We start from the raw sequence: 14959 nt of genomic DNA, 5'->3' as shown, positions 1-14959 counted from the left end.
TAACAGGGCAGCAGTCTGGCACCTGCCCCACCCTTTGAGGAATTGTGGGAAATAATTTTCTGCCATATAATCCATTTTCTGAACTTTTTTGTTGTAGCTGAAAACAAGCATATGAATAATAACAGATGGAGAGGAAAAACCAAGATGGAAAATTTGTCTAATATTTAGAAAAATACTCAGTCAAGATAATACTGAAGATGCTTTCAGGCATAGCTATTTTGGCTCAGAGACATGTTAAAATGGAAAAAAAACAAGGGAGAGGACTCTGGCAGCTGCTGGATCCTTAGTTTGATTACCAAGGAACTAGTTGACATTCTCATGGAAGGGCATTTTTTATTTATATCGGACATCAACAGGAAGGAAGGGAGGGTCACAAGAGTCTGGCTGCGCTGGTAGAATAGCCTGTACTTTGTCCTGGCAGCTGCTATACCGAGGAATTTGTCTTCATACAGTAACTTTTGTGGAATGAGGGCTTTTTGGTAGCAGTGTCCACTTGTGGAATTATCATTCTAAGGAAGTTCTCATAATGCCATCTTTGATGTCTTTTCAGTACCAGGCAAAGATCTTTGTTTTAAATTATTACTTCTGGTAATGTTAGTATTGAAGCTGGGGAGACAGGAGACAAAAGAAAATAAATACCTGAGTTACTATGCAGTTGGTGCACATATACTCAGTTGTAAGCCCTGTTGAGATTAATGAGGCAGTTCAATCTTGAGCTGCCAGGTTGCGCCGGAACTGCCGCAATGCCAAAATGGCTGCCGCAGCATTCTGTGCACAACAGGGCAGCCACCAGCAGCTCCTTGGGGGAAGGGAACTTTCATCCCCTTCTGCAAGGTAAGGCAAGCAGCCCCGCAATGGGGCTACTCAATTCTGCGGCAGCCCTTGGGCTGTTGCAGAATCAAGAGCCTCCGTGTTGGTCCAGCAGCCTCACACAGAGGCTCTGGATGCAGAGGAGCAGAGCTCCTCCAGTCCTGCCTCCCCCCATGTCCCACCTACCTCTCTGCCACCTGGCAGACCACACGACCACCACACTGGTGGAGCACCAGTGATCCACCGGCACTAGCAGCGCTGGCTGGCACTGAGCTAGCATCAGCGCTGGACTGGTGCTGAGGGCTGCAAATGTGCTTTACAGCACATTTACAACACTCACCGCTGGTGGAGCAAGCTCAGAATTGGGCTCCTACAGCCCAATCCTGTGCATGTCTACTCAGATTCAGTGGGGCTTACTCCCAGGAAAGTGTGGATAGGATTGAGCTGTTAGTTGAAAATAAATGTGATCAGATTGCAACTTGGAGCAGCAATTCTATACATGAGAATAAGATTCATTGAATTCATTGGAACTTATTTCTGGGTTGACACACGTTGGATTGCAGTTGTTTGTTTGTTTTTCCTTTTTATCTTTTGAGCTTCCTGGGGCATGAGGTAGATGAACCTGAGATGCTGAGCAGTTTTTAAAATTAGATCAGATTTGTTTTTATTTGCTTATACATTTGCTTATGGATTAAAAACAGATGAACAGATCCCCTTCCCCCACATGCAAATGTATCCTCTCATATGGCAGGGATACATCATGCATGTAGATTGTGCATCAGAGTTGTGAAAGGGGTTGCAAAAATAAAGTCATCAGAAGTTGGACAAATGGAAGGAGGTGCTGAAGATGCTTCTTGTCTGAGGCAGTGTTCAGTCTATGGCCACCTAACCAAAGACCAGCCCTGTCCAGGCAGGTTGAACATAGCCTAATTTATTTAAGTTTTGCTGAAACCTAAACTGAAAATCTGTTCAGTTTGGTTTTTTTTCCCCCCTGGAATATATCCCCCTGGGGATCATATTCTAGAGCTGAAGGAATATTTCCTATTCGAAGACCTTGGAAATGTCAGCCTTGCACAGAGTTGGTGCTTGCATTTGAAACTGCTACAGCAAAACCTGAAAGTGCTCAGGAAATTGTGTCACAAAGCTTAGGGTATGCTTGAAAGGGAACAAATATCTCTTGCTTCACTTACTTGGAAGGGAATGTCTGAGTTCCTCCTGTGCTAAATACGCGGATGGTTCAGCTAGTAGGACCGAAGTGCATTTGTCACTTGAGCAAAGTAGAACGTCTTCCTATTTCCAGTTACTGTTCGTCAACAAGGGAACATTTGTTCTATATTTAGATGACCCCTATTGAAGGTCGGAGTAGGCAGAAAAGGATCCAAGTGCTTCTCCATGGAAAGTGTTCACAGGCAGGGAACGCAAGCCAAGCGCAGGCAGGGCGCTAATTGTTTGCTGTGATTATTTTACATGTTATGAAACTTAAGTGCTAGGGGAGTTTTAAATACATCTGTGTTCCCTTTCACCCTCAGTATGTACATTCTTTCCTACTTCCATTTTGTTGTTTTTTTAAAAATTTAAATCTGTAAAGTGTATGTAGTAGTGTGATATAAGGAAGCAAACTCTGCTTGTACTCTCTCCATCCTAAGCAGGCAATTAGCCACTCACCTATGGTGGGTAAAGATGGCCTCCAGGTGAACAGATGGGAAAACTGGATGAGAATGTTTGTTTGATTTATTTTCCTCCTGACTGTTGATATGTCACAAATGACTTGCATTGATATGCCTTGGTAGTTGAACAAGTAAAAATATATATTTTGGGTCTATTAGGGCACAATCCTAACCCACTTTCCAGCACCAAGGTAAGGGCAATGCAGCTCTGAGGTAAGGGAACAGACATTCTCTCACCTTGAGGAGGCCTCCGTGTCTGCCACCCAACTGCAGGATGCAGCACATGCCCCAATGGCACAGCTATGTCAAAGCTGGAAAGTTGGTTAGGATTTGGGCCTAAGTCACATTATTTGATGACTGTATGCAGGTCTGGCCAAAGGGCTGTTTACACCTGAGGCATAGAAAATTAGCAATCCCTGTTGTTGCTGCTATCTCCTCCTTGTCCACCTAATCTTTGTTGAATTCAGGCATAACAGGAAGCAGTAGATAGCAAAAAAAAATGTAATTTTAGATCGTGTTTGTTGGCCCCAAACAAACTGCAGTTAGTGAGCAGGCTCAGGTTGAAGTTCAGGCATTACAACAAATAACAATTTTGTCTAACCGGATTGGTGGGTCAAGGATGTAGGTGACAGCCACTTGCCCAGTCATGACAGGCTGAGGAAGGGTAACCTTTAGCTTGGAAATAACTGTCCCCATTGTTGGCATCCTTCAGTCTCGGAAGACTATGGTGTCACACTCTGAATGGTGGTTCTGGAACAGAGTGTCCTCTCCAGTGTGCGAAGCCTGGGTAAAGTAGGTATGGAGGATAGGCTGTTACCCATGCAGCAAATCCCCCCTCTCCACGTCGCTGAAATGGTCCAATGGAAAGGCAGAGGCCAATACGGTTGGTTCCAGCGGCGTCGCAGAAGTTGCCAGAACGTGACTGTGTTCAGCCATGAACTGCCTCAGGGACTGCGGCTCCAGATTTTGCCTCGAGGTTGACTCCTGAAGCCTTTTCCATAACTGGATGTAGCCACAAGGCAGTGGAGGTTTGGGATCAGAGTTTTCCTTCTCTCAGATGAGCTGCCTTCCCAGGCTGACAAGTCCCATCTACCTGGTGGCTGTTTAGTCGCCTTTTACGACAAGTACAGCCAAACTGAGGGCCTGTTCTTATCCCCAGCCCCCAGGGGAATCTTGTCCCCATTGATGGTGCTGCATTTTAAATAATTCCTGAATTAGAAGGAAGGGAGACTGAGTAGCTCTGCAGTTGTCAAAAAAGACTAGGAGCTCCTTCTGTTTTGAGCGAGCAACCAAGAAAGGAGAAGCAGTACCAACAGATGTCTACTGAGCTGTCTGTTGCCTTCCTGGAACAGACAAGAGAACTTGGAAGCAATGAGCCTTCAATCCTACCTGTCGAAATACGAGTGCTTTCATAATTCATTTTTGCTCTGTCTCTCACAGTCACGTGCACACGCAGAATGCAAGGTGCAAGAATGTCTCTTTGTTATCTCAGGCAGCAGAAGTGCACCATTGCTTTTTCTGGGATTTCAAAATGGGTCAGCATTGGCGGAAAAAATCTCCGCTTAAGAGAAGCTTCAGAGCTATTTTAGATTCTCACGGGATTAAAGGTTCATCTCTCTCACTCTGTATGTGTTTTCTTTCATGTTTTATACTTACTAAAAATTCCCATCAATGAAAGCTAATTGAGATAGTGTTCTACTAGTGACAAATGCTTAAACTGTGTATGTATGTATAATTTTGATTAGCAGCACTTTTCTGGGCTATAAGTCAAACTGCTAAGCAAAAGGGATGTATTCATGCCATAATGGGAAAGATAAATTATCTTGACAGCAGCATGCCATGCTTAGGCACCGCGGAGGTCCCATAGTGTGTTACGTGAGATCTTTTCACGTCAAAGTAGCATTGATAATTTATCGTGCAGGCAGAAAGAGCTGTAGGATAATTCGAGGGAGGGAGGTGGAAGAAAGGTGCTGGTGTTGGAGGCAGATGCGGATGACAGCACTGCCCCATTTCTCCAAAGCAATGCTATATAGCTGGAGTGAAGATGACTAAGGAGAGGGAATCGCTTTGCATTTAGATAACTAGGAGGTTTGCATAAAGGGAATTTCAACTGGGTTAAGTTGGGGCCTCCAACTCGCATTAGATGTTGAAGAACTACTTTGATCTACTAAAGATAACTCCCCAATTAATTTGGTAGCAGGTTTTAAAATTAATATATATTAAAATGCAGGTTGTGCATACATACACAGACATATACTTATTAGATGATTTTAATAAGTCTTTCAAAAAAACCCTACTTTTTGTGTTTTTAGACAATGCTTGCTAAGTTCCAGACACACATCGTCTTAGAAGAGGCATTCCCTTCCGCATGTGAGAGACGTAGGAATGCCTCTTCCAAAATGGAACTGGCCATCTGCAAGCGGTTGCTTTTTCTTAACTCAATTTGTTTAGCTAACTCCTCCTTGCATAGTCCAGTTTTCAAGGTGGTGGTGTGTTTGAGTGGAAGGTAATTCGAATCTCCTAGAACTGAAGCAGGTGCTATGCTGGAAAGGTACTTGGGAGTATTCAGATGAATCTGAATCATGGGGAAACCTGGGGAAAAACCCCCTCCCAACATGCACTTGTGCATGTACAACTCTTGGAGAAAAAAGCAGGACAACTCCCATTGCCTTTCTATGTTTTGTTCAGTGTACACTGCTGAGGGAAGTGCGTGTGGCTCTGTTTATCTTTCCCTGTGTTGAATGTACATGGGTGTTGGGGCCTCTAAGTGGGGCATCCAAGGGGCTTTTCTGCATTGCATTTAGAAGGTTAGAATTTACTTAAGTGTGCTGTCATCTCTGCTGACTTTGTAAAATTAGAATATGGAAGTATGTATCTAAGTGAATCAGGTTTGCGTAGTAGGCAACTTGACTTGCTGTTAGTCTGGATAATCATTTGAAAGAAGGCTGACCAGGCTATCTGAATCTTATGGTCCAATGTGTGTCACAACATGTCCACACTTGCAGCCCTGCAACTCAGAAGTGAGCGAGTTGTCACTTTGGACCAGCGGAGGGCTCACAGCTTCAAACATGCTGGGACGCCTCTTTAATAGAGCCACACCCATTAATTAAATATAATTTTTTCTCATGACATTAATTACAAGGTTTTCTTTTCTTCACATAGCATGCTCATTTTAAACGCCAGCCCTGAACATTCAAGTCGAAACTTCTGTTCGAGTTTAAGCAAACAGTGCAGGCTCTTTAGAAACCTGTCCTTTTTAAATTAAAAACAAACAAATCATTATGATCATGAGTACTTTTGAAGATGACTGCACAACATACCCCAAGACATCAGACGTAAAGTCAGTTTGTTTACTTCGTTCGACAGGCTCTTCTGCCGTACAAGTTGGCTTTTGCCTCCTCTTTTAGGGATGCTTCTGGCATCAGCTCAAGGGAACACAAGGAAAAGCTTTGTGATAATTGGAAAGCGCATTTGCAGCCTCTCAGAATGGGAGGGAGGGCATTCATTGAATGTTTTGATTTCAGGTTTCCTGTTTTTCATTTGTTGTTGTTTTTGCATTTCCTCCTGACACATCTTCCAGTGTCTCACAGGTAGACTGGGAACATGTTTAGGTCGCCCCCATTCTCATGCTGTGTCGCAAGCCTTCCCCCTCCCCTGTTGCAGATCATTGAACCCTCTCTTGCAGCCTGCTGAACACTGTGTTCATTTACTCTGCAATAGTCTGTCCTCTGCTGATTTGATATCCAGAACAGCATGAGGTTCTTCCTTCCTACTATATTTTAATAGTACATATGACATTACCTTTTATGGAGTCAACCACCATTGACGGTGATGGCCAACAGCTTGAATGACTGTAAAGGGGGAATTGGTAGAGGTGTTCTTAAATATTCTTTTTCATTTTTTCCCCCCAAGGAGGGAAAGTGCAGGAAGCACTGTTACATTTTTATTCCAAGCACACATTTATAATAAATTATAATTATGAATTATAATTGCTTTAAAATTGTCCTGGTTAGGTGGTATAGTGTCAGCAGATGCAGCCACAGTCATTACCTATGCAGATTTGAGGGTGTTTTGTTTTGACAAAAATGAAAAGTGCAGAAAGTGGTGTTATGTGTTTATTTGTTATCACCCAAAAAAATCACACCTCTGGGAATTGGAGAAATTTGTGGAGGGCAGTACTATCAATGGCTACTAGTCAAAGTGGCTGTGCGCTGCCTTCCAGGTTCAGTGGCAGTATTGCTTCTGAATGCAGTTGTAAGGGAGCTGCGGTGGCAGAGAAATCTGCCTTTCTCTCCTGCTTGTGGGTTTCCCAAAGGCAACTGGTGGGCTATCATGGGATACAGAATGCTGAATGAGATGGACCTTTGGTCTGATGCTGTCATTCCCAAAGCCAAGCATCATTTGTTGGTCCATCTAGTGCAGGGTTCAGTGGCAGCAGCTCTCCAAGATGGTGATCTTTTCCAGCCCTAGGGGAAGATGCTGGGGGTTGAATCTGAGGCCTTTCACCCACAAAACATGTGCTTTGGCACTGAGATATGTCCCCAGAGGAGGAAAACATTATTGTGTTCAAAATGGTACTTCCTCAGCTGCAGTGCACAAAATGGGAAGTTAGGCGCGGCAAAGATTCCCATGCATTCATTAACCTATCTGTGTTCTTAGAGAAACAATGACACCATCCGCACACTGGGAGATTCAATTTCTAGAGACCCCGGAGAAGGAGCTGAAACCTGAAGAATGGTAGCACTAGCTACTCATAGTGTTAAAACTATAGCAGGACTATCCCCAAAAAGAGAGATTGTGATGTGTCAGGAACAGGGATTAGGAAAGCAGACCACATATCTGGCAATTTGAAGAGAAACAAAAAACCTGAGAAAGTAATCTACTCATTATCAACAAGGTGTCATACATCCCAGACGACACTTTCGACTGCTAGTGAGGATGAATGATTCATTTTGCAAGCAGTGCTGCTCGTAGCGTGTCTATCAGCTCTGAGAAGTGTCTGGCATTGAAACGGGAAAGGTTTGCGCCATCCACTGCCTAATAGTCCAACGCCTGCAAGTACTTCTCCAGTTCACCACTTGAAACAACTGGTGTGTTGAGGCACTGGCGTGCATTCACTTTGAAGTGCCCCAGGAATTGGTGTGGCGTGTCCATTTTTCATTTAGCCTTAATTAACATTCCATTACAGCAGCAATTTTGCTCGGTAGCTGTTTGACAGGGAAGTGAGCACCGGGCAGGTGCTTGGTCTGTGAAAGTTTTTGGATCAGTGGCACTTGCTCATCTAGTAATGGATGGTCAATTACGCTGCTGTTTCCTTCTTGGTAGCTTCAGCAGAGATACCCTCCAGCAGCCACTCAACAGATAAGAGCTAGCATTTGAACTGCATATCTCCTCACTACTTGTAGCCAACACAGGGCCCAATCCTATCCAACTTTCCAGCACCGGTGTAGCCACAATGCAGCCCAGAGGTAAGGGAACAAACGTTCCCTTACCTTGAGGAGGCCTCTGTGACTGCCTCCCCACCAAAGGATGCAGCTCACATTCCACTGACACCACTGCACCGGCCCTGGAAAATTGGATAGGATTGGGCCCACAGTTGGTTGCGTATGGCTCTAATGTTTTTCTCATCCTCAGTTTTTGCATACACCTGTTTAAAGTTCCATTATCATAAAAATAGGTTGTAGTATGATTTTTGCTTATCCCTTACTCCACCCCACTTCTGTTGACCTCGGTTACAAATTGAAGGGTGAGGCATACTCCATATATGGAACCCCACCAGTCACAAATGCAATACAAGTTTACCTCTGTCTTTTCATGAGTTCCCCTCTTGTCCCTAGCTGTAGGATATCATAAAGTCATTTGTAGAATAATAATATTAGAACTGAAGATGAAGAACATTTCACACTTAGCTTATGAAGCATGGTGCCTAAGAGTCTAAGCTGTCAACCAAGATGGCTGTAGTGTAAATGTGAAACGTCGGTCTCCCTTGAACTCACTAGGGCTGCAGTTTCTTGAGATTAATCCCCATTGACCCCAGTCAGTGAATTGTACTGAATGTGGTTTCAGGCAAGCTGCTCTCAGTGAGCCTCAGTCTTCTCCATTTGCAATACGGGGATAATACTTGCTGGGTTGTTTAAGGATTCCATCAAGTTATTATAGTGGGCTCTCCTTATTCACGGGCTCAGCATCCCTGGATTTGAATACCCATGGATGCTAAGCACATGGTTGGAGGAACTCAGAAGACCCTTCTGGAAGTGGCTTCTGGTCAGACCAGAAGTGCCTTCCATTCTCATCCAGGAGGCTTCTGCCAAGGCTGGGATGCCAGTGGCATTTTTCCTGCCAGAGACCAGCTCCTATTTGCCGCCCCCTTGACCCAGAAGTAATTGTGGTGACATCACTGTTACCGCAATTACTTGCGGCCCACCTCCTCCTTTCCCCCTTTAAAGAAAGGGGAGGAGAAGGGGGTGGCCCTCGGATTGACATGGAACCACACCAACCTCACCAAGGGCCCACTGTGTATGTAAAGTGCCTTGAGCACTCCTGCAGCCACTGTCGGCCTGGTTCCTAACTGCAGCAAAAACAGGTGGTGAGGGGGGAGCGAGTTGTGGTGCCACCCCCCAGCCTGGTGCCTGGGGCATTTGCTCCCATTGCCCTCCCATAGGTATGTCACTGGGATGCCACACATGACCTTCAGAGGGCCCTCAGGTAATTGTGGTGCCACAGCCCCCCCCCCATTTCATTATCTGTTGAATTCTGTATCTGTGGGGGGTCCTGGAACGGATCCCTTGTGGATGCCAAGGGCCCACTGTGTATGTAAAGTGCCTTGAACACTCAAAGTGCAGTACAAATGTTAAGGATTAGTACTGTTAATGTCCCACATGTTTCACATGTGTGGTGGATGTGGTAAATCTTTAAGCATTCTATAAGGGCTGAGAAATCTAGAAGTAGTTGCTAGACGCCATAGATGATCAGTTGAGTGTCAATCTGAAATAAGCAGCTGTTATGTGGTTGTACTCTTTGGAGTGTCTGCAGAATTGTGGGCCATAGCTCAGTGGCAGAATGCACGTTTCGCATGCATCAGGTTCAGTCTCTGGCATCTCCGGGTAGGGCTGGAAAGACAGACCCTTGTTTGAAAAACCTAGACAGCTGCTACCAGGCAGTATTGATAATAATGAGCTAAATGTATTGAGAACCTGACTTGGTATAAGACAGAAAAACCTTGACCCAGTCTTGTTGTGCATCATGCAGTCCAGGTCCAGTTGGGGTGAGAGTGTGTGGCATTCACAAGTGATGTAGTATGGGGAGGAGGGAGGCAGACCAGCTTGGAATACTTTCCTTATAATTCCATCCCAAGCTTCCTCTTCGCCTTTCTCTGTATGTTTATTTCAAAAATTCTTTTGATTCTTAACCATGACTTCCTTGATTCATTATTTCCTCCTTGCTACCATTAAATGGTGGTAAATGCAGTGGTAGGATTTATTTCTTTTAAATTAATCATTCTAATTAAATGAAGTGGTTAGATTTATTTCTTTTAAAACAAAGGTGCACTTATAGCTCCTGTATCATGCAAGGGGAAAAATCCAGCTCTGATTTTTTTCTTTTGCTTTGGGATATAATTTGAAATGTAATGTTTCTGGTAGTGTGGTTGTGTGGGTCGCAGTGCTATGTAGAATAGATGCAAGGCTGCTTTCCCATGAGAGGAAAAATAGTGGCCTTGCGAGGTTAAAAGAAAATATATCTTTTGTTTTCTCCAGAGCTTCCTTCTCTCAATGCAATCGTTGCCTCTGGGCAGAATCTGCAAGAACTTTCCAAAGATGGCTAAATGTTTATATAACCACCTTTGAAAAGGCAGGAAAGAGTTGGTGCAGTTCAGAAATGCACATTAATGTGCACAGCGCAGCCTGTTGTAAAACGTTTAAAGGAGCGCTTTTTGCATCCATAATAGCCCCTTCTGGAATAACGAACTGAAGTGTGGTTTGTCAACTAGTGTCCTGTTTGTGCCTACAGCGAGGAACAAGGGTCATGTTCTGTTTGTTTTTCTGATATTGTGCTGTGTGTTTTGAAAGCTAGTACACTATGTGTACTTCTGATCTCCCTGTCTCAGAAAAGATACTTCAGACTGGAAAAGGTGCAGAAGAGGGCAGCTAAAACGATCAGGGAGCAGGAGCCCCTTCCTTATGAGAAAAGGCTACAGTGTTTGGATTTTCATTTAGAACAGTCTCAACCAGTGGTACGCATACCACTAGTGATACACTGGGTGGTGTTGGATGATACGCATAGCACACACCGCTTGGCAGAGAGATTGCAATGGAAGCTTCCAATGGCAATAGGAAGCTAGAACTGGTAGGCAGAGCTCTAGCGCATGGTTTTTGAGTGCAGGAAAAAGCTCTCCCATCCACCCTGAGCCTCTTGGAAGCTCCCATCGCAGTCTCCAAACTCAGAAGTAACTGGCAACGATATCATTGCCGGTTACTTCCGGTGGTACCTCCAAGGACAGAGCAACGGCAAGTGGTAGGTACATCAGGCGAGCAGCACCGAGAAATGCTGGTTTAGAAAGAAAAGCAGCAGTCTTTCTGTATCCACTTTCCAGAAATTTTCTTTGATTACTGGTGGTCAGGTCAGGTGCCTTCCCCCTTTTGAACTCTAGAATGCACTAGGAAACAGCCACACATAATGTTGGAGAGCCGTTTCCTAGCATGTTCTGGAGAGGAAAAAATGGTGGCCATCAAGAACTGGCCACTAAGAACACTATTGGCACTTGAAGCACTGCTGACTGCTGCCCACAGAGGTAAAGTTTTTAAAGAATGAAAAAGCCTCATTGCTGCCACTCACCTGTCAGGTCATGAAAGATGACCAGTTAGTCAAGGCTGGGCGAAGTGCGAACACAATAGAGCAGTGGTTCCCAAACTCCTTAGCATTGGTGCTCAACTAAAAAAAAGTTTCACTTTACCAGCCGCTCAAGCCTCTGGCTGCAATGGTGATTGGACAATGGTAATTGAGTGCTCTCTCCAAGTAGTAGGTTGTTTAACCCTTGATGCACATAGCCTAATCTGCCCTGTCAGTTTCACAAACCACCAAAAATTGGGTTGACCCACTGGTGGGCCTTGGACCCACAGTTTGAGAACCACTGAAGAAACCTCTATTGAATAGAGACTTTTAAAGGGTGCATGGTGTGGGGGGAAAAGTGGCTTTAGATAGAAGTTTTTTCTTGCTCATGGATGATGCTAAAACTTGGCATCATTATGCGAGATTGAATGGTGGTTCAAACCAGGCAAAAAACAGCACTCTGTCCACACAGCTAGCTGATGGAACTGATAGTTTATGAAATTCATTATTCCAAGATGTGGTGGCGATGACTGTGTGCCTTGGATGGTGTTGAAAAGGGGATTAGATAGATTCATGGGGGGGGGGGTTTGCATGCGAGTCATAAAGACTGCAGAATCTCCATGCTCACTAGCTAGACAAGCTAGTGCTGGACTGAATGAGTTTTTGCTCTGAGCCAGCCAGGCTCTTCCTGTGATGTTGTTAAACAGAACCTTCTGAAGAAAATTGGAAAACAGCTTTGCCACCCCTCCTCACTGCATCCTCCGTGAAAGAAGAGTGGCTGGAGAAGGAGCGTTCCATTCTGTCAAGTCCCCAGCAGGACTCAGCCTCTCCCCCCCCCCCGCCCCATTGCATGTTGTCGTTGTTCAGTCTTGATTTAATGACATGGCTGGATGAAAAGCCAGAATCTAGTATGACTTTTCAGGTTTATTTCAAAGTGTCTGCATATGTCAGGTTTTGGCTTTTGTTTTCTGAGTAACTAAGTTGAAGCATCTGTGCGGCAACATTGATGGCTCCAGCAGCTCCACTCTTTTCCAGCAGGTGTTTTTCCTTGCTGTACAAGATGCAAAGAAACTTCTCTCCTTTTCCAGTTTGCTTAAGTCTGCAAAAGCTGAAAAGTAGGTTTTTAAGACTGTTGGCGCAATCCCATTTGGGGCTAGTGCAAGCCGTCACAAACATGCCATAAAACACATTTGCAGTTACTTTAGGAGCGCTGGAGGGAAGGTCTGTGATGCCCTGCCAGCTTTGAATCTGGACCCACAGCTGCCAATGCTAGTAAGTAGAGCTCCAAGAGGCACAGGGGAAGGGCAGAACAGTGGGTGGATCAGGCCCAGAAGGGGGCAGAGTTGGCAAAGGAGACCTCTGCCATATCCTAATCTCTTCCCTGGGCCTGGAAGCCCAACATGGAGCTTCTCTGACTTGCATCAGCAGTTTTGTTGGTGCAGATACAAGTAGCCCCATTGATCAGGCTGAAGCTTCACATGGGGTAAGGGAAGAAATATTCCCTTACCTCAAGGAGACCTCCAATCTGCTCAATTCCAGCTCTGAATATGGTGTGGGCTGTGCAGCCCTGCTGCACCAGTGCTGGATAGGATTGGGCTGTGTTTTATATTTTGCAACCCTTTCGGTGAAACCCTCTTCTAAACAGAAGGCCATTTCTGCATTAATGTCATTTTTAAATAACGTAACTGTGCTCTCTTCACTGCAGCTAAACTCACATTTTACAAGAGAAGTTAAATTTGTTAGATCAAATCCTCTCTCTCTTCTGCATCTTTCAGGTCTTGGATCCTGAGCAAAACCATAGCTTTACGGATCATTACTTAAATGTTGCTTTTGACTTGTCTCAAGTCCTTTTCATTGCCACAGCCAACACTACTGCTACCATCCCACCAGCTTTGTTGGACCGAATGGAGATAATTCAGGTTCCAGGTAATGTGGGTTCTAGAGGTAGCCTATTTCTGCATGCCAGATGCAAGGGAATGGCAATAGGACGTAGGTATTTTGTCGCCTTGAGTGTTCCCAGAGGAATCCGATAGACCAGGGGTGTCCAAAGTTTTTGGCAGGAGGGCCACATCCTCTGACACTATGTTGGGGGCCGGGGGAAAAAAGAATTAATTTACATTTAAAATTTGAATAAATTTACATATGTTTACATAAGTGAATATATTAAAGATGAACTTATATGAATGAATGAAGGTCTTGCAATAGCTCAAGGCCTATAAAAGGCCTTGCACAAAGCAAGGCTGGTCTTTTCTTTGCTGCCGCTACTGCAACACAGACGTGAAAAAGCAAGCAGTGGAGGAAGCCCTCATCCCACAGCTCACGCGAGAGGTCAAACAGTCGCCCTCACTCTGAGAGCAGTTGCGTTGGGCCAGTGCGGGCTCCAACAAATCTCTGGAGGGCAGAGGCTCATTGGAGACTGGGGGTTCCCTGAGGGCCGCAAGTGGCCCCAGGGCCAGGATTTGGGCACCCCTGTGATAGACCACTGTGAGATACAGGACACTGGACTAGATGGGCTCCTGTGTTCTTAAAGGCTTCTGTGTTACATTTGTTACCACTGCCTGCCACACTAAGGCTATAGTCCTATCCACACTAACCTGGGAATAAGCCCCATTGACTATAGTGAGACTTACTTCTGAGTAGACATGCATAGGATTCACCTCTAATCCCCCTAATTAGGGAGAGGTTAGGTTCTGGAGGTCCGTTTGTAACTTGTAACCAACATAGGTCGGAACAGCTGATTCATGCCACCTGAAGCACCAGCAAAGGATGTACAAGAGTGCCGACACAGCCACCCATAACTCAGACATCTGTAACTCAGGGAGCATGTGTGGACAAGGCAACTGCAGAATCTTGTTCCGTCTCTCTCTTTGAATTAAGGCTGAAGATTCTCCCTTTGTATTTATAAAAATGTGTGTGTGGCTTTCCTATTGTTAAATGGTTTTCCGTGCAGTGAAGCTGAAGCAACAGGAATTATCCTCCCAACATGTGTTGGTCAGATGAAGAAAGCTACAGGACAACCAAAAGCCTGATTTAAAAGGAACGTCTTGTAGCTGTTCCAAGACTAAAGCTAGCAAGCACCGCCCTTACCTCTAGTCAGTGGAAAGAGGTTCAGAGCACTACTATGGGTGCCTTATTTGAGTTGTCACTGTTTGTATCTGTGTTAGAGATGGCCCAGTCAGTATCTCCAAACAGGCTTTTGTGCGGAGAGACAGTCCTTTAATAAGCTAAAGTTTTGGAATGGAACTTGAGAGTTTTGCACCTCTCAAGGCCGTGTCCTATTTTGAAGGATACACACAAGAAGAGAAGATAGAAATTGCACATCGGCACTTGATTCCAAAGCAACTGGAGCAGCACGGATTGACTCCGCAGCAGATTCAGATCCCACAAGAAGCAACCTTGGCAATCATCACACGGTAAGTGTGGCTTGTGTTGACTTTTGTGTTGTTATCCAAAAGACTGGTAATTTTAAAATTCTCAGTATTTTACTACGTTGATTGGAACAATCCAAAGGGAGAGTTTTTAAGGGGAATGATGACTGCTGGAAGACAAGAAAGAACCAAAGACATTGTGTAGTCCCTGGCTCTTTGCAAGAGCAAGGTTCAGCATCCTGATAGTGCAATCCTTTGTATGTTTGCTCAGAAGTGACTCTCCTTGTA

General features: G+C 44.8%; 1 protein-coding gene across 1 annotated transcript in view; it reads left to right on the top strand.

Moving 5' to 3' along the window:
• Nucleotides 1-14959, top strand: part of LONP2 (lon peptidase 2, peroxisomal) — a 58406-nt gene that overhangs the window by 23120 nt on the left and 20327 nt on the right. Inside the window, exons 9-10 of the mRNA XM_066637134.1 lie at nucleotides 13079-13229; nucleotides 14590-14716. Of these exons, the coding sequence (XP_066493231.1) occupies nucleotides 13079-13229; nucleotides 14590-14716 (278 nt within the window). The remainder of the gene's footprint in view (nucleotides 1-13078; nucleotides 13230-14589; nucleotides 14717-14959) is intronic.

This window comes from Tiliqua scincoides, chromosome 9 (assembly GCF_035046505.1).
Source record: "Tiliqua scincoides isolate rTilSci1 chromosome 9, rTilSci1.hap2, whole genome shotgun sequence".
Classification (NCBI taxonomy): Eukaryota; Metazoa; Chordata; class Lepidosauria; order Squamata; family Scincidae; genus Tiliqua; species Tiliqua scincoides.
This window is presented reverse-complemented; position numbering and strand designations above follow the sequence as displayed.